At 36.2% G+C, this 19,092-nt stretch overlaps 1 protein-coding gene across 2 annotated transcripts in view; it reads left to right on the top strand.

The window, feature by feature from the left end:
* Positions 1-18,964, top strand: part of TBC1D12 (TBC1 domain family member 12) — a 41,048-nt gene extending 22,084 nt beyond the window's left edge. The window contains exons 3-14 of one of the 2 annotated variants that reach the window (XM_053949476.1): positions 1,404-1,460; positions 6,273-6,388; positions 8,051-8,133; positions 9,724-9,841; positions 10,179-10,285; positions 10,906-10,986; positions 12,423-12,517; positions 13,200-13,271; positions 15,120-15,248; positions 15,566-15,675; positions 16,807-17,065; positions 17,288-18,964. In XM_053949476.1, the coding sequence (XP_053805451.1) occupies positions 1,404-1,460; positions 6,273-6,388; positions 8,051-8,133; positions 9,724-9,841; positions 10,179-10,285; positions 10,906-10,986; positions 12,423-12,517; positions 13,200-13,271; positions 15,120-15,248; positions 15,566-15,675; positions 16,807-17,065; positions 17,288-17,356 (1,296 nt within the window). In that variant the 3' untranslated portion in view covers positions 17,357-18,964. The remainder of the gene's footprint in view (positions 1-1,403; positions 1,461-6,272; positions 6,389-8,050; positions 8,134-9,723; positions 9,842-10,178; positions 10,286-10,905; positions 10,987-12,422; positions 12,518-13,199; positions 13,272-15,119; positions 15,249-15,565; positions 15,676-16,806; positions 17,066-17,287) is intronic. The other variant, XM_053949477.1, reaches the window with a different exon arrangement.
* Positions 18,965-19,092: the final 128 nt, after the last annotated feature.

Raw genomic sequence — 19,092 nt, 5'->3', positions numbered from 1 at the left:
CTTTAAGAGCAACTACAAAGAGTGTTGAAGCAACTATTCTCATACTGAGGCTTGAAAAAGAAAGCATAGGCATACATAGGTATGTATTTTCATTTCTGCTCCTGAAAGTTGTTGGATTTGGAGGAAACAAATAATATAAATTGAGGTAATAAAAATTATAGAACTTATTTGACTTGAATTGGTGGGAAAAAATATTTTATTTTTTGGTCTTCTGGATTCTCTCTTTGTGAGATCCCTCTCCTTCTATTTCTTTGAATTTCTTTAGCCAAGCATGATTACATGTAGATTTTTTTTCTCTCAAAGAACTGAGCATTTGCAGGTTAAGTAGACATGCTGCTGAGCTTGAGGTGCTGAGGAAGCAAAATCATCATCTAGGCAGGCTGTATCAAATTCCAAAAGGATAGGTTCAGTGATAAGTCTGCTGTCTTTCATGGACATTTATTTAAAGTGTGAGATTTTGTTGATTTGTTTTAATATAAATCTTGTCCTTCCAAGGCTGGCATGGTACTTCAGTACGGAAAAGGAAAAATAGTATGGCAAGGGTGAAGAAAGCCTTTAAAATGGTTTCTGTTATTCTGAACACTGCAGATATGTTCTGTTGAATTAATGATAAAAACCTTATTTTCCTTCTTCCAGGCACTGTAATTGAAGGCTTAAAGGCAGTGGGCTTTGTTTGTGACCTCCCCTGCAACCCATCTTTAAGCTTGGCTTATCTTTCCATTATAAAGCCGACTTTGACTTTTGGTTGGAAACGTACAGAGCTGTGGTTGTACAGGGTCTCCTGTAGCTGGGCTTGCTTTTATACCTGGTTGCCTTGTTGCTTGAGTGGTGCTTAGAATCTTATTTATAATGGAAGTGACTGTTGCTCAAAGCATTACAGATTAATCTCTGTTACCACCAGCAAGGCTGAGGTAGAGCCCACCTTTGAGCTTTTAGTTTAGAAATACCAATGATAACACGGCAGGGGACAATGTTTTGGTTTTCCTTTCTAACAGCATGTACTTTTCTAAGGCTGTGGTTAGGTCAGTCTAATGTCTGTGAGTGGTGTGTACTAGGGAGACACAGGGTGTATCAGGTACTGCGTTTGTCATGCATCTGAGAAGCACCATGGAAAAAAATCTCCCTTTGGGCAAAGGGGCTGATTACTGAAAATATAAAACATCAGTTAAACCAGAAAAGCAATCCAGTCGATGTCTGTGCAGATCTTGCACAAGTGGGAAGTCTTTGTCTTGTGTCTATTTTGAGGGCTGGAGAAGGAGGAGGAACAGACACAGCATCCATGTTTTCTCAAACACACAGGATGAATACTCTACATGTGAATTTAAATTTTGGCTTGCATATTGCTGTTTTGTAATGATATTTTCCTTTATTCACTAAGGCTCTGCTTCTGTTTTTCTTATTAGGATGACAGTTCTGGCAGTCTTGCGTCAATATCTGCTCTCAGTCTATTAAACACAGGGGTATGAAATTTAATATATACTTTTTGTAGTTGTATTTGATGCCATGCATGGGACTGTGTAGCACTCATTAAAATAGTACAAACATCACGTTTTCACAGTAGCATGAATATTTTATGGCACTAACCATCAACTCATTAAAAACCATTAGCAAAATAAACAAGTTTGACATGTGAATCTCACTAACAACTTGAAGTGATAGAGAATTATTGTTTATTGTTTATAATGCATGTTCTTGGATATCAAGAAATAGGTAATCAAAGAGCTTGACAGTAATTTACTTTCTATGTTTGCTGTGCCTCATTGCTTAATGGTAAAAGTTTTTGAAAGGCTTAATTTGTAATATTTTTGAACACCTTATTAAATTTGAAAATTGATATATTAGAATCTTCTTTCTGTCATTGGGCCACAAAAGCTATTAGCAGTGGTACTTCAGATCTCCAGATGCTTTTAATCGCTATTTCCAACATGAAATTGGAAAACCAGAAAAGCTATCAAAACTTTTGTTACATTTTATATTATCTATTTGTCTGACTGGGATCCTTCTGCAATTGTGCATGCCCATTCCTTTGTACACTTTTTGTGATTCTGCACTCTGTGTGAAACATGAATAGTACAGATTGGCTTTTTAGTTCTGTGGAACTGTGTAACAGAGCAGTCGTATAACTGCTGGTTGATTCTGATGCCTGTGGTTCACATTACATGGCCTGGCCACTCTCAGCATGTCTTTATTGGGCTCAGGGCTGGTGGCTTCCTGTAAACAAAAGAAGATGAAACTTGATGCACCTTATTAAATATCCAATTGAGGAAAAAATAACAGCAAACAGAGAATTTAAAGTGAATGGTGTTAACTTTGGAAGATTGACCTAGAAACTCTTTGTGTCTGTTTGGTTGTCCTTTTGTACTGTGTGAAGATTAGTATTTTCTTCTCCATCAATACATCTGTTCTTTCTATTTCACCTGCAAATTAGGCAAGAATGTACTGTTCTGCCTGTCCCAACAGCATCTGGAATTCTTATTTCTGGGAAAATGTCTGGTTTATGACTCACAGGATTTTTAAGTGACATCTACTCTTGCTATAAACACTTCTTTGTTTATAATCACCTTTGTAGCCAGTGCTAGCTCAGTAATTTTAACATTTAACCTGGAGGCAATATGCATGCTGATGTAGGATTATTCATTAGCAGAAATTCTTCTTACATGGATGCACTCCTAGGTGATTCTATTAGTGCTTCTATTCTTGGGTGATCAACCCTGATTCAAATGAAGGCATATAATCTTTCTGATGATAGTTAGCTGTACATCATCATGAAAATAATCATAATAGATGTTTGATAGATTCATCTGCTCCAGTCACGTGTGTGTAGAAGGGAGAGAGATTTGTAATTTTAGGCATGAGTATATATGTATTCATTTTGCACAATATATGGCAATCCCCATTCTGTTTTGTCAGCAGAAGTCACAGAAGATTGAATAAAATCTTTTATAGGATCAGACTTAGCATTAGAGGAGAAACATTTTAAAAGAAGTTGTCATACAATCATACAACAGGATGTTTAATCAGAGTATGCCTTAACATCTACTTTAAAAAGAGGCAATCTTTAAGACAGTGGAAGTTTATTCAATGCTGCATTCTTTAGTTGCATAAATTCTCTACACATCAGATGCTTTTCTCCTCCAGCATACCTACAACATAATTGGATGTGTGGTGTTTTGTCTGTATAATTGGTACTGTGAGAACTTCCGTAGTCCTTGTAACCAAAGGGTTTTATCACTCATTCCCAGGAATTCAGCTTTTGTTGTTGGAGCATAAATAGATCAAACTTAATTCCAGATTCATGTTGAATTTTATGGTTGGTATTTATTCCTTTACAGCTGTATAGTTTGGGTTCTGTAGATGCAAGTTTGTCTTCTAACACTGAATCCCTGTGTTCCACACTTAGCTAAATACTTTATCCCCACAAGCATACCCTACTTCAGGTCTACTAATGCTTCTGAATGCTGCAGTGCAGCTGGTTCTCCTTTCTGTAAGGTCATTGGCTTAAGTATTGGAAGAGGAAGCTATGAGCAGTTACTTATATGCTACACAGAGTAATCCAGTGTTTAGAGGTATTGAAAATTACTCTCAATGGTCTGATGTTCCTTTATGGTACTACAGCAGAAGGATGAATGAAACTTCAGACTTGCATGATTTCCATGTAGATAACAAAAAGGTGCAAGCAATAAAGACCTCTGTGGATTTGTTTACTTTAAAAAAAAATTATTTAGTTTACCAGGGCATTTTTTGGTGTTCTTTGCTGCGGTGGTAGGTGGTGGAGTTTTTTGGGTTTCTGGTTTTTGGGTGGGGTTTTTTGTTGCTTTGTTTTAAGAAGATACTATTTGAGATATCTTTATCTTCTTAAACAAATGCAGTTTATAAGCAAAAGATGTTTTCCCAGCCCCAGTTACCTGTCTGTAGTTTTAATAGGCTTATCTGTGTCTGTGCAGGAATAAATACCAGAAGTGCAAGTCCCTCCACATATCGAAGCACTCTTAAGTAAATTGTCACAGTGCTTTTCAGGAAAAACGTGCTTTTAGCTTCTTACGGAGTTAATTATTGGCAGTGGATAACAGGATGCTGTTCTAGACATAGTAAGAAGATAACTTTTTATTAAAGCTGAAATTTGTTTTTCTTTATTTTAGAATTAGGAAGTGTTCTGGAATTTTCAATAAATGCCTGATATGTTACAATAAAGATTTTTTAAAATAACCTTTTTGTGAAACCATACATGTGATGCTTCCAAAATATTTTTTTTACATATGCATGTTTTACAGTCTTGAATATTAGCTGTCAACTGTTCTGTCTCCTGGCACATGCCCTGCATGTTAAGCATTTGACAAGACATTTGACTTCAAATTGTATTTTTACCTTGTTATGGGAGAATATTAACTCACATCTTTCAAAGTGAAGTTTTATGTGAGTTCAAGCTTCTTAGATTCTGCATCAAATGCACGGTGAATGATATTGGATTCTTTGCATCTAGTCATATCAAGTATTCCAGAAAAAAAATGGATACTTTATTTGCATAAGTTCTGTACACATCTGATGGTTGTGGGATCTAATCTTCAAGTAAGTTTTCTAGAGCACAGGCTTCTTGAGGAAAACCTTCCTTTGGAAGGTTCTGGTACTTTGGAATGTATTTCAGTTTGGGAAATGAGCAGCCATGACAGTTTGAGCCTCAGTCTATTTTGGTCTCTGTTTTGACTCTTTCTAGTAACACTTGTAGTTTTCCTTCTCTGCCCATGTGATCTCTTTTTACAAAACACAACTGTTCATGATGTGTACTTTCAGAAATGGATGATGAGTTATGCCTTTTGTGAAAATCTCTGTTGAAGAATATTTAATTTTTGTTTTTTTCTTTCTCTGTTGCCTTGGAAATAGTGCATCAGTTCTTAGCACAGGTGATAGCTGGAAGCACTAGCTTTGTTCACTTGTAATGCTTGTATTAAAAAACGTAAGAGAGGCTTTGTTTCTGATACACATCTTGCAGTGCTTTTTAAATTTTTTTTTCCTTTTTTTTTTAAACTTGCATACAAGTTAGATATGTAGAGATGTTGAAAAGGTTGCTGATGTTGGAGCTTCCTTATCTCTGACCACTAAATGAATTTGATTTGGTGACTCTTGTTACAAAGGAGTATATGGAAGAACAGAACTTCTACCAAGAACAGGAGGGATGGCATTGCTATTGTACTGCAGCCTGGATGCTGATCTCTGGGTGTTACCACAGGATACATTCCTAATTTACAAATGTACTGGAGTGTCCTGAGGTATACAGCATGACAGGAGTACTGATGTGCTTTCTGGTTTTAAGTGGAACAAAATAATTTTAGGCATGAGTATATATGTATTCATTTAAATGGCAAGCATTGGTTTTTTGATTTTTCTTGTGCTTGTGTAAATTACATCAGAACTCTACCAATCCTGTGTACGGTTGTTAAAGATACTTGTTTCAGTGTGCTGAATGGTGTTGATGCATATTATTCCATTAACTTGGCAGTAAATTTTTATTTAAAGAGGCAAAAAAGAAGGTGATATGAGATTTGACATTTTCATCTGGCTCTGTTTAGCTTTTTTCCTAAGGATTGTGTCATATTTTTGTTTTGTTGAGTTGCTGTTGTGGTCAAAGGATTAGATCTTTCTTCCTCAGAGTCTTGTGTGTATTGGAGGCAGTTAAATATTTCTTTCTAAGTAGATTGCATGTTTTAACCTCAGAGGAAGGAAGTTATATGAAACAGACTTGTAATGATAAATACTGGTATATTGTCACTGAGTATAGTGTAGGTGGTTCTGGTTAATGTGGGTGTGATAGTGTTGTTAAAGGCTTCAGGAATGTGAGGTGTACTGGATCTTAAGAGGGGCTGGAATCAAGAGGAAGAAATGGAAGGAGACACATGTTCTTGATTAGTGGTGGGGTTTTTTTTATTGTCAACTTCACATATTACTTAAACACACTTGTGCACTAGCTAGGCTGGGTAGATTATGCAGATTTCTTTACTACTTGATCCTGGGATGCTCAGTTGAAATATTGAACTAGAATAGATCATAGATTAAGTTGATACAAGAAACTGCTTTTTCATTCATCTTTACTTAGCAATCCTGGAAAGCTGCATTGTTGCTATCAGCAATTTCAACTTGTAGTGTTTGCCACTTGCTGTCTTATTAAGTAATGTTAAAATATTTAATATGAAACGATTTATGCATTAAGTAATATCATGGTTACTAATTTGGAGTGAGGCTGAAAGTTGAAATTTAATTTTATCAATAATGTTGTTTAGGAATATGAAGCACGGACAGGAAGAATGTATAAACCTCCACCCCCATCAGCAAGACGTAAAAATATTGAGTTTGAACCACTTTCAACTACTGCTTTGATTCTGGAGGATCGACCAGCGTAAGTATGATTCTGCTGTGCAACTGAAAGACTGAATTTCAGATACATTTCTGATGAGCTAAAATTCACAACTCTTATGTGAAAGAATCGTTGGATTATTCTGCCTAACAAATACTTCCAGAAGTGTCTTTAAGTGTTTCACAGCCTATATAAGGAATTCTTTCTCACTGTAATGGAGCCACCAGTCTGTAATCTACTGTGTCTCACAGCTGTCTGTGACCATGCTCTGGGCATCCTCAAAGTCTTCAGGAATTTTCTTGATTGATTTCTTCACTGCTTTCTCAGGGTGCACTTCCTTCTCCCTTATCCTCCCTTCACCTGTTTTGGAAACTTAAAAACATTTTAGGTAGGAAATGCCTAAAAGTGCAGCTGAAGGCAGGGAAACAGCAACTGAAGATATAACAAAACCCACATAAATTATAAATAAGAATAGTAATGAAAAATGAGTAATAAATTGGTCAGTATTTTCAGATATACAGTCTTCAGCAATTTGAAGGAAAGAGAAAGGACCTGCTGGCTAAGAACACAAGCTTGAGGAAAACAAATGGAGAAACGTTTGCAAACTGCACCATGGAAAATCTTGTGATGGCACTGTTATATGTTTACTCTAATCCCTTCCAGTTAGGAAATGGAAAATAGAACATATTAGTGTTTCTTTGGATATTCTCTCTGGGAGTATGTAAACTCATTCTGTGCTAAGGCAGAAATACTCTGAATGGAATTATGGATTACTATGAGTATTTGTTTTCATAAGTGCATTATTTCTTTTACTGTATGGTAGAGGGTAAGCTATGCAATAACTGGATTGCTGATGTTTTTCTTTACTTTTATAGTATTAGAATACACAAGCCAGGATAAATATGCTTTTACAAATGACACTTGTTTCAAACTGGAGTGCCATCCCAAGCATGTAGTGTGTTGCCATAGTCTAACCTTTGAAAATACATTCTACTCTCACTTTCATTGAAAATATTAATACATGATTTTGTCTGCTTGTATGAGAGAGGAGATAAAACTTTTTTAATATTAAAATGACAAAACTGTTTACTGTTTATTTTGGACCAAAGTAGACTAGAGATTAGGTAAGAGGCTGAGACCAAACACTGTGTTTTAAATTGCTTTGAAGTGAGTCTCCTTGGTCAAGAGGAAGTGTGTTTAGCAATTAGGGGATCATTATGCAGCCAAAAAACAAACACATTTTTATCTCTTGAACTTTTAGACTGCACCAAGCTTCCTTAACTTTAGCTCTGACAACAGTTGTGATCTATCCTTTCTTCCTTTGGCAGACTTACCTTCTTTTGTGAGAAGTTTAAAGGCTTAACTACAACAAATAAAAACCTTTATCTTATATTGAAAATACATATCACAGATTTCATAGGAACATATGATTAAAATACACATGGGCAGAAATGCATTGGAATAAATAACGATATGGTATATCAGCATTTTCCTTTTGTCACTCACTTGAGCATCATTCCAGGTGTTCAAGAGAACTAAAAAACGAGCAGCAAACATCCTAGTAGTTCTCTACAGCTGTTACTGGAACACGGGCAGTATGGCAGCCCCAAAGCTCACCTTTGAGAAAAACTGAATTTAATCCTGTTCTGAAATGGTCCAGAATGTCATTTGTGTGTATTGAATTCAGGAACAACTTGTTTTCAGAAATCTTCCTGCCAAATCAGTGGAGGAGGCTTTACGTCATCGACAAGAATATGACGAGATGGTGGCAGAAGCAAAAAAACGAGGTATGTCAACTGCCAACAATCACTGTAATTCCTCTCAACTCTGCTGCAAAAACAAAGTAAATCCTGGCTTGTAGGCAAGTGGGTACATTAAAGAAACTCTTGTTTAATGTCTAGGTAATTCTCTGGTGCATAGGGGCACACAGTTTAAAACAGAACTCAGTTATCAAATTGTTATTCTGCTACAATGAATGTAGCTAGAATGCAACTTAACCTTTCATTTACTTTTTAAGGAAAAACTTAATTTTTTCAAGATACTTGTGTAGTGTGGTCACCTAGAAACTTTCTGGATACTTGGACTTTTTTTGCAAGATGTGTTGCTGCAGTTGCCAGTAAGAGCCAAGGTATAATAAAGCTGACTGCTTAAAGATCTGGTTTCTTAAGAATTTCAGATCAATTTCAATGTGAAGAGAGATGAAAACTTTGGGGTTATTTTCCAATCAGCTGTACCTGCACGAACCTTCTTACTCCCACTAGGCATGATTAATTTAAAAAACAGATCTGTAGCATCTGGTACTGCATCCATCTATTAATAGTTGCTGAAAGGACTTGTAGTCTTGTGCCCAGTATTCAGGGAATAAGCTTTTTTAAGAATCTGTGCTGCATGTTTTACTTGGACTATTGTCAGAGATACAAGCTTCTGAACTGATTGATCATCTATGGATCTGTGGCAGCTTACTTTGAAAGATGCAATAAGAAATCCACAGCATTTGACAATGCATTTCACTCTGCTCTTGTGGTGTGTATCTTGTAAGTTGTGATCTGTGGTCTGTGTTCTTTAGCAACAGCATCTTTGGAGGTTCAGCCATGTGTGGTGTTTTCATGTGTGCCCTGGTTTATTAACTGTTGCTACACACTCAAAGCTTTGGAAAAAACTTGATGAAGCTGGTCAGCCATATCTGTTTACCAAGGAGAGCATGTTTACTCTCTTGATGTGACCAATGCATGCTTAAATAGAAAATGTCTTGCAATTTCACAGTGGTTCTAAGTGATGTCAGGAGAGCACTGGTCTGTCCTTCTTATAGCCTTTTTGATAAGAGGAATCTGCAAATGATCTTTTTTTAACAGAAGGCAGGACATTGTTCTCTTGTTCAGCATTGTGACTTTGTCTTAGGTCTTTAGGTCCTGTTTCCAGAAAAGAAAATACAGAATCCTTTTAGGTGGAAGCTTCAGTAAAATTTGAATAGTTTTAAAATGGATGTAGAATTGCACTTTTAAATAGTAAAATTATCCATAAATATTGCTGATTAATCTAGTGAATAAATAAGGCTCAGATAAAGTATGGTATGAAAATCATGAGTGGAAAAAGAGCGCTGATGATGTGCTTGCTTATTAGCTATCCTGTGTATTGCAGAAGAGAATTATCTGAGTTTTCTAGCCTGATTTTTGCTTGTCTAAATCACTGTATTGGAACAACTTAGCTTAAATTAAAAAATGTCCAGAGAAATACACCTACAATCAACAGAAATAGTACATGCAACTGTAATTTACCCTCGATATTTTAGACATCTAAATACTTGGGTAGTAGCTGAATAATTTACCTAATAATTTATATACACTAATACGGAATTATTAATATGTTATGCCTAACAGAAATTAAAGAAGCGCATAAAAGGAAAAAAATAATGAGAGAGCGTTTCAAGCAAGAAGAGAATATCGCTAGTGCTATGGTGATTTGGGTCAATGAAATACTACCTAACTGGGAAGGCATGTAAGTAAAGTTCTGCTGTATAAATGAGGCAAGCATGGCTTGTTTCTCCTCTGGAAACTGAGGACCCACATACCTTATTTTCCTTTTCTGTGTTGTCAAGAAGTCAGTTTTTGTTGCCATGATATAGTGTGAGGTCATTACAGAGCAACATGAAATGTGCTTTCTGGGAGCTGAATGTTTGAGGGTTTTTAATGGGGCTTTTAGCATCAGTAGAGATCTTTGAATATTGATTTGGTAGACAGTATGTTATTTTGCTTGTAAATTGTCCAGTGATTTTAGAAAACAAGATGTGCAATGTGTGCCATTTTTTTTCCTTCTCCCTGTTTCTATATATTAGGCGTGCTACCCGAAGAGTTCGAGAGCTGTGGTGGCAGGGATTGCCCCCAAGTGTACGTGGGAAGGTTTGGAGTCTAGCTGTGGGAAATGAATTAAACATCACTCCTGGTATGTTCCTGACAGATCACATGTTAATGCTAAATTAAGTTGATTATTTTCAAAGAAAAATGCAAACTTTTGTTAAATATATATATATATGTATGTATATATATAAATCAGGGTATATTTCTTTATGAAGAAATGTATTTTGCAAGGTTAGGAACAATTGTGTTTTACAAGTAGACATCGTAGCCTCATAAATTATGGGAACAATGTTCAAAACCAGCTTACAAAAACATTTAGTATTTTAAGAATTAAGGTAGTGCTTCCCCCCACAAAATAATTTTTATGTTTAAAACAGAATTTGTAGCTTTGCTTTCTTAAGGGGGTGAAAAGGGGAATTGCTTTATTTTATAACTAATAATTGTAAGCATTTCATTCACAAACATACAAATCTGAATTATGTAAGGCATGATTTCCCTGTCATAATTTGCATGTTCACAGCAGAAAGTACAACACAGTGCACACTATAAAACTGTGTATAGTGGTAACCATCTAATAGACTCTTCTGCCCCCAGTGATGAAACCAAGTAACCAAAGCCATGAATCCTTAGCATGCTTTTGTCTTGGATGGGTGCTTTTCTTATTACTTCCTTTTTGGTAATTGGTTTTGTTTTGGTTTCTTGAAGAACTTTATGAAATCTTCTTGTCAAGGGCTAAGGAACGATGGAAAAGCTTCAGTGAGACAAGTTCTGAGAATGACATAGAAGGTGAGATCTCCTGAGTGCTCAACGACCTCCTATTCACTTTTACAAACCCAGGAAGTCTCACAAGTTCTTCTGCAATTTCAGCATTAAGAATACTTGTTAAAAGTTCTCAAAGTCATTCCCTTCTTAAATGTTTGCTGTCTTTTAACAAGTTAGTGTGTGAGGGGTTTGGCAGTGCTTACTGTATCAATAAAAGACTTGGCTCTCATGAAAATATTAGATGAAATACAAAAAGAAGAAATAGGAAACTCAATTACAATACATGCTCTTGCTTAGCTCTTCTTCGATGGGTTCTCAGTTGGTATCACTTCCATGATTTTGGGAAAGTAAAAAGAATATGTTCTATTATTTGGTTCTGAAACTGAGAGGTGAAAAATACAAAACATGACACATTTCAGATCCCACTTGTATTTCCTTGCCTGGCCAGATGGCCTTTCCTTCCAAATCTATTAAGTGGAGATCTTAGCACTCTTTTGTTGAATGCAGTTTTTTCACTGGCATATTGTTGTCTTCTGTGGGTGTTCTTTCTGTTAAAAATAGCATCAGTGATATTTTTAATGTTGGATGTCTCCTTGTTATAAAGGTTAACTCTTTGTGCTGTTGACTGATAATTTTTAAAATCCTGCCCTGTGATAGTGTCTTTTCCATTACTTTAGTTGTTTGTGCTTGCCATTGCCTACTTTGACTGTAAATTATTTGGGTCTTCCTTAGGGATAGCCCTGTGACACATCTGAAGCTTGTCTTGAGACAAACAATTTATAAAAAATTCTGTGTGTACATGACTGTAAATATGCTTATCCTTGGAAAACATGTTTGCAATGCCCCTTGGTCTGTGGCGTGGTGGTTTGCTTGTTCTTTTGTTGTGGGGGGTGTGGGCAGTCTTAGGTAATCTGGTTTTTTGAGAGGTAATAGTTCTGGATGAGAATGAAGGGAGGAGGTGTTTTAATTGTGCCAGGTGTCTTGGGAAGTAATAAGGAAAACTGAAGAATGACAGAATTTTCATCTCTGAAAAGCAAGCAAGCTGACAGTGCTTATTACTAATCTTTGGTAGCAAAGTCTGGAAGACCAACTATGATAGTTTTAGGAAGACTGGAGTGAAATGCTGCTTTCCAAGCTTCAGCAGAGCAGGTTCTGTTAAGCCTGTTCATCAAATTGTCATCTTGGCTTTCCTGATGAAATCTTGTCTGATTTCAGCCCTCTGAAAGAGCCTTTTCCCCGAGTCTTTTACCTGTCTTTTTTCCCACATTATCACTAGTGTTTTTATCATGTCCCTATGGAGAGGATTGGACAGAGATAATTCAAGGGCTAGCAGAATTTCTTCTGGAAGTTCTTGGATGAATTGTCTTTATGTGCCTTCCTTGTCTTTATATGCCTACAGGAGTTTTGTTCTGAAGTTTGTAGAATTTATCAGCTTTAATAAGTGTTGGTTTTGCTTGCAGATGCAGGTGCATCTGTTGCTGATCGTGAGGCCAGTCTGGAGCTAATTAAGTTGGATATATCACGCACATTTCCATCCCTGTATATTTTCCAGAAGGTGAGATGCCTTTAACTTTAGTTATGACAGCTTTAAAATTCTGAATAGTTAAACAAGAAATGTAACTGGCCAAATATGGAATAGGTTTTAGAAGTTGTTTGGACTTCTTAAATGTTTTTAAATGAGAATAAAGTAGAGACACTTAGTGATGGATTATGAGGTTTTTTTCTCCTTGAAAAATTGTATGAGATTCCTATTAATGAATTGATTCCTATTAATTATGAAACTACAGGTAGAAATGAGAGCATTTTCACTGCTATAGTAATCTTGATGCATTCTGGTACACCTTTTCAGGCTTTATGATTTTTATATAGCTATAATATGCACACACATGTATATAAAATAAGATGCAATATCGTTATACAGTAACTTGTGCTACTAAGAATTAAAATATCCATTGTTTCTGAAAAGGAAAGACCAACCTTGAATCTATACCAGATATCCTCATTTTCTATTATGTACTGATTTCTGCTGAATTATTTTATAGGATTATTGTTACCTTTCTTTTAACATCTCAAAAGCATTTTTGGTAATGCTTGGAGTAAAAAATGGTATTACTCTAGATATTAGTAAAGCAACAATTCACTGGCTCACTTGCATCTTAAAATATCAGCTTCTTCCTTTCCTGTATTTTTTTGAAAATAAGTATTTCTTTTCTCCTTCTACCCTCTCCTCTTATTAGGGTGGTCCTTATCATGATCTCCTGCATAGTGTTTTAGGAGCGTATACATGTTACAGACCAGATGTGGGATATGTAAGTATTTGCTGTAAAATGTTTCTAACATGACAAATAAGCTTACGATGTCATATGTTAAAGTATATTGAATAAATAGGTATTCTAAACATTATGCTACCAGCACTTAAAAAAATAATTAAACTTGGGCAGTTATTTCGTAGCAGTCACAATGATGGTAGTTCTTAGAGACAATTAAATAGCTGAAAATATATTGAATGTCAGTGTTGAGCATCTGGATTGCATGGAAAATTTTAAACGGGTGTGTTCATAAGACATTATAGTTCTGGCAGAGTATCCACAGGGAAAAAACCATTAAGGTGCTAGTGGACTTCCAGTTAGCACCTCACTTGTTCTGTCTTACTGTTGCTTCCCCTGTTGCCCTTTCCATAGTGATACTCCCTGCTTCACTACTATGTGTCCAAAAATCTAGAAAATCCTTCTTAGTGTCTTGCTGACACAGAATAATCACTCCCTCTGAGTGCACTGAAGATAAGACAGTTTTCAGCAAACATTACTGTGTTTAAAAACAAGGGAAAAAGAAAAACATATAAAAAACTGTCAAAAACCCCTGAACAAACCAACTAAACCTAACATCTGTCTCAATGGTGTTATCTTACAGAAGCATTTAAATAATGAGCAGTAATGAAGAAAAGGGTTTTTTTTTTTGGTCTTTGTTCCTGGGGGTATCTAGGAACATCTTTCACAAGCTCTAATGCTTCGGGGCTCAAAAACACTTCAAAAGTTTTAAGTCCCATCCATGCAACAAAGCATTATTTTGCACAGGGTGTGTCTTCCTCTCTAAATCAGATATGCTTGGGACTCTGCATAAATAACTAGTCGGTTTTTCATGTTCAAATGTTTATAGGCCTGAATTCTGTCATCTGTGACCTCATTTTTGGAGACTCTCCCATATTTTTTAAGTGAGATTACAAACTCTGCTGGTTCTGAGACTGCTTGTTCCCAGGGTGGAGTTTCAAAAGGCAAATAAGTAATTTTTTGTGGATAAGTCTTATCTTTTCCATTAGAAATATAGCCAGTTTTGATATTTCTTATCACATTTTTTAATGTTAATATGACAGTAAATGTAATCTTATTTCCACACCTATTTATCCCCCAGAAATGGAAAGCTGATCGACTGTTTCTGGTGCATATCAGTACTTTTTTCCCTAGTTGATTAAAATGCTGTGTGGGTTCTTCTTTAATGAGAACAGGCAGCATGAATGTTTAGAGACAGTGGAATAAAGATGATTGCAATTGAAATTGGTAAAATTATTGTTAGCATAATGGGTATTCAGATCATCACTTAACTACAAGAATCATGCTCTTTACTTTTATTGCAGGCTAAAGTGTTTTTGGGAGAGTAATGGTGGAAAAATGTAAACTTGCATTACAGCTAACTATCTAGAAGTAATTTTATATATGTGAAAAATTACAGTTTGGCAAGTGGAAAGATATGTATTGACTGTTCTGAAACAGAATTTTGTCTCAGTTCCAACGTATCTGTCTGGGTCTAAACTGTCCCATATGTGAAGTTTTTCTCCATGACTGCTTTTCCCATAGTTTAACAATGAACTTGAGGCCAGGTTTTGTTTCTCATGAGCTCTGCATTCACTCTGTGTGGTTTTAACTTTCTTGTATTTCAAGTCCTGAGGACTTGTGATCATGAGACCTCCCAGAGCGTCTGAACTGCCGGAATCAAATTGATTGCATGCATAAAAATGATTTATCCACGTTGTTCCTATTCAGCTGGAAATGTTATGCAATAGAACTTGATAAATTGCAAACTGTAAATATTTCCATTTCCAAAGATGTAAGATCTACTGAACCTACTCACTTTTATTTGCCCAATGCTTTTCCCACTTGAAGGTACAAGGGATGTCCTTCATTGCTGCTGTGCTCATTCTCAATCTGGAAGAGGCAGATGCTTTCATTGCCTTTGCTAACCTTCTAAACAAGCCATGCCAGCTGGCCTTTTTCCGTGTGGATCACAGCATGGTATGCACAGAGTTTTCTGGTTTTGGACCTTAACGTTCTTTTGACTTGAAGCATAGTGATTTTATTGATGACTTCCTTTTGTCCTATTGAATAATGGAGAACTTTAACATGTGATTATAAAACTGAGAATACCAGGTACTAATCCGTAAAGCTCATTCTCATGTTTTGATTTCTCCTCTAGAAACTTTTAATCATTTTACTTAGCCTAAGGAGTCACATTGTGCTGTGTTGACATCAGTTCTTGATTGGGTTTGTGTTAGTTTACAACCAAACATTCTTTTGATGATTGCTTATAATGTGCTTTACTATCCCTACAGATGCTGAAATACTTTGCAGCCTTTGAAGTATTTTTTGAAGAAAATCTTCCTAAATTGTTTCTTCATTTCAAATCATACAGTCTTACTCCAGACATATATTTGATAGACTGGTGAGTTCACAGAACATAGAAAACCTAAGCTTAGAACTGTTGGAACACTTTCTATTTTGCTATAGGTCTTTCAACACTGGAAATAAAGCATTAAAAAAGGCATTCAGTAGGTGTTGTGAAGTCATGATGAACTGTTTTGTGTAACTGCAGTTCCTCTGGCAGGCTTCAAGCTTTATTAAAAGGGGTGTATTCACTTAAAAAAATGAGACAAATAGGAGTTCTGTGTGTTCATTCTCCTGTTGCTGCAGTTGTGTGACATAAATCGGGGAGAGGAGGCTACTACACCGTAGTAGTATGGTGTACTGTGATTGTAAGTGACTTGATGAAATAAGCATAATCAGCTACTGAAGGAAGCATGACTATAGGAATAGAGACTTTAAAGCAGAGGGAGGATGAAATTTAAGACCTGGTTTGAAAAGGGATAAACTTGAAAATGCAGTGAACAATTTGAAGTAAAGGAATGTTCTAAGGCAGAGAGTAGCAAGCTCTGCTGTGTATCTGTAATGGAAGGTAGTAGTGCAGGCACCCTTGAAGTGTGGTAGTGCTGTCAAAAACAGAGTATCTGTTTGTGTGTGTAAGGATGAGTTTCATCTAGAATTATTATTAGAGTTTTGAGATTTTAATGTGAAAGATTTTAAGATGTATCTCAAATGTAGCTATTGATTTATCATTAGTACATTAGTGGGATGCAGCCCTCTATTGAGATTACTTATGGCTTTAGATTTAGTTTAGGAAACAAATGATGAACAGAGCTGTTAAACTGTATGGCTAAAATGAGAGGGGTTAAGTTACACAGTTGTGATCTTTGTTGCTTAAGTTCTTAGGTTTGTATTATACTCTGTTTGAGTATGAAGAGATTGTCACTTCTTTAGCCAGAGCTTTCTAAAGGAGATGGCATTCAAATGGAGGATTTCTTGTGGCATCCAAACAGAAGGGTTTCAGAATACAAGTTCTGACTTCAAGAACTGTAGACTTGTGGATCAGTGAAATAGGGGAAAAAAAAGTGTATAAAATAACTTGCCATCTGCTTACTCTGAACTAATGTAACTGAGGTTTTAAGGAAGCTATCTTTTAGTTTTTCTGAAATAAGTTATAACTCTTCCTTTTTGTTTGTTTTTGACTCATTTGTAGGATCTTTACACTCTACAGCAAGTCATTACCACTTGATCTGGCCTGTCGTGTCTGGGATGTTTTCTGTAGAGATGGAGAAGAATTTTTGTTTAGGACAGGATTAGGAATCCTTCGGTTATATGAAGATATTCTCCTACAGATGGACTTTATTCATATAGCACAGTTTCTAACAAAACTTCCAGAAGATATTACATCAGAAAAGCTTTTTAGTTGTATTGCAGCTATTCAGATGCAGAATAGTAACAAAAAATGGGCACAGGTGAGTTTCTTGGAGATCTATATCAAATCTGACATGTCAGCACATGAATATATGGGGTGCCTCTCTTCATGATTATTTAAGCTGCTTGTCTGACTCCTGAGCAATGGGCACTTCCTTTCTAGAGTCTCATTTTAGAAATTAATCTCAGTGCTAATATTGTGGTGGTTAATACTGAGATTATTATAACACCGGCAGTCTTCATTAAATAATTTACTTTTCCAGGTGTTTGCCTCACTGATGAAGGACAACAAAGAAGGGGACAAGAACCATAGCCCAGCACCGAAAAGCTAATGTTGAGGTCTATTGGAAATGTGGAAAACCACTTGGTGACAAACAAGTCTTCGCATCACTTCTATGTGGAAAAAGCACTATAGAAAATGTGAAAATGAGATGGAAAAAGGACACAGCTCTCAGTGGAGTAACGAACTGATGAAATCTTCACCCTTTTGCCAGTATTAGTTTTTGCCGTGGGAAGATCCGATTTCACACAAAATACTAAAACCTATGAAACTGAGAAGTGGGGAGTTCATATTTAATACTTTAAAAGAATCAGCTCAATGCAATAAACATTTGTAATAACTTCTGTTGGTACTTTAAACAAATTTTTGAGGCATAACTGTTTTTAAAAATACCACAAAGGCACTTTTTGGAGGGGATGAGGGAAATGCTAAATCTTAAGGCCCCAAAACTGCTATCCAAACCAAATGCTTTGGTACAAACATTACCTCCAAAATTAACAATTTGCAAGTATTGAGGACCAAATAAGGTGATTTGGTATGTTTATGTGCAAGGTGGTTAAGATTTGGGAAGGGGTATTGTCTTATTTACTTGTTTAGTTGTTTTTTTTTTTTTAAGTTGCAGCTTCATTCTTCAGTCTGGGCAAATGTAATTAACTCAGGAACTGTAGACATATTGTGCCCAAACCTAGAGCAAAAATAATCTGAATTTTAAACAGTTGTAAGAGCAGGGCTGCTATTTTCACTGTACAGCTTTCAAAGCAAGTGGTGTTTAAGCATTTGTTTTGGTGTATTGATTGTGGAGTAAATGGAGTGGGTATTCTGTGAAAGGGTTTTGCCACCAGAAGTTTTATGTTGTCGAGCCATTTCCAGCTAAAAATACTTGTATGTAATGGTGAACACTAGAAAATGACAAGGCTATCTAAAGGTTTTGTGTTCTCAAAGAAACAGCCACTTTTAACACTTGGAAATAATGCAGACACAGAATTGGTTTTGAAACTGTCTTTTTGTTAGTGTGCAATACTGAAATCCAAAAAGCATCTGGTTTAGTGGTAATTCTTTAACATCTTTTAACTGTGAGACATAACGTCATGCTGTATGTGTCACTGCAAATATTTTCAAACATTTCCTATTCTTGAAGATGCTGTACAACAACCTGTGGTTGTAGGGGACAGAAATTTAAAATGGATAGCACTGCAGGTGAGGAACACTTGCACTCTCTTGATCCATTTTTTCTTAATATTTAATGTAAAATAAATTCCTTACATGTGGGTTTTTGTAACTGGTCCCTCTGGAAATCAAGTAAGAATTACCATTATGTATTTTTAAGTGCAGGAGGCTTCCAGTTGTCTGGTGTTTTAAAAGCAGAGTCTAAATAATCGGGGTAAAGATTTAGTGTGGTGTAACTTGCGTTGCTATCTGGTTTAAAATCTACATATATGCTACTCATAACATTACAATTTGAAATGTAAATGTCCGATTTTTCTTAACTTATGTATTCACTACTTTAATTGGATCCAATTTGTCTTATATTTTTGTGTTATCTTGTACAGTTTTCTTACTTTTCAACTATAAATCTGTATATAACTGTAAATAGAAGGATCAAGCCTTCCTTTCAGACCACTAGTACCAATTCCTGTAAATAAAACTGACAGCAGCTGCGGGCCGTGCCTCTTTCCGTTCCTCTGGGCAGCGCTCGGGCCCCGGGGGCGCCTTCGGCCTCCGCCGCCAGGGGCCGCTGTGGCCGCGCCGGGCCGGGCCGGGCCGCGCGGGGAGCGCTTCCGCCGCCGG

Source organism: Vidua chalybeata, chromosome 8 (assembly GCF_026979565.1).
Source record: "Vidua chalybeata isolate OUT-0048 chromosome 8, bVidCha1 merged haplotype, whole genome shotgun sequence".
Classification (NCBI taxonomy): Eukaryota; Metazoa; Chordata; class Aves; order Passeriformes; family Viduidae; genus Vidua; species Vidua chalybeata.
The sequence above is the reverse complement of the archived record's forward strand: the minus strand, read 5'-3'. Positions and strand labels throughout refer to the sequence as shown.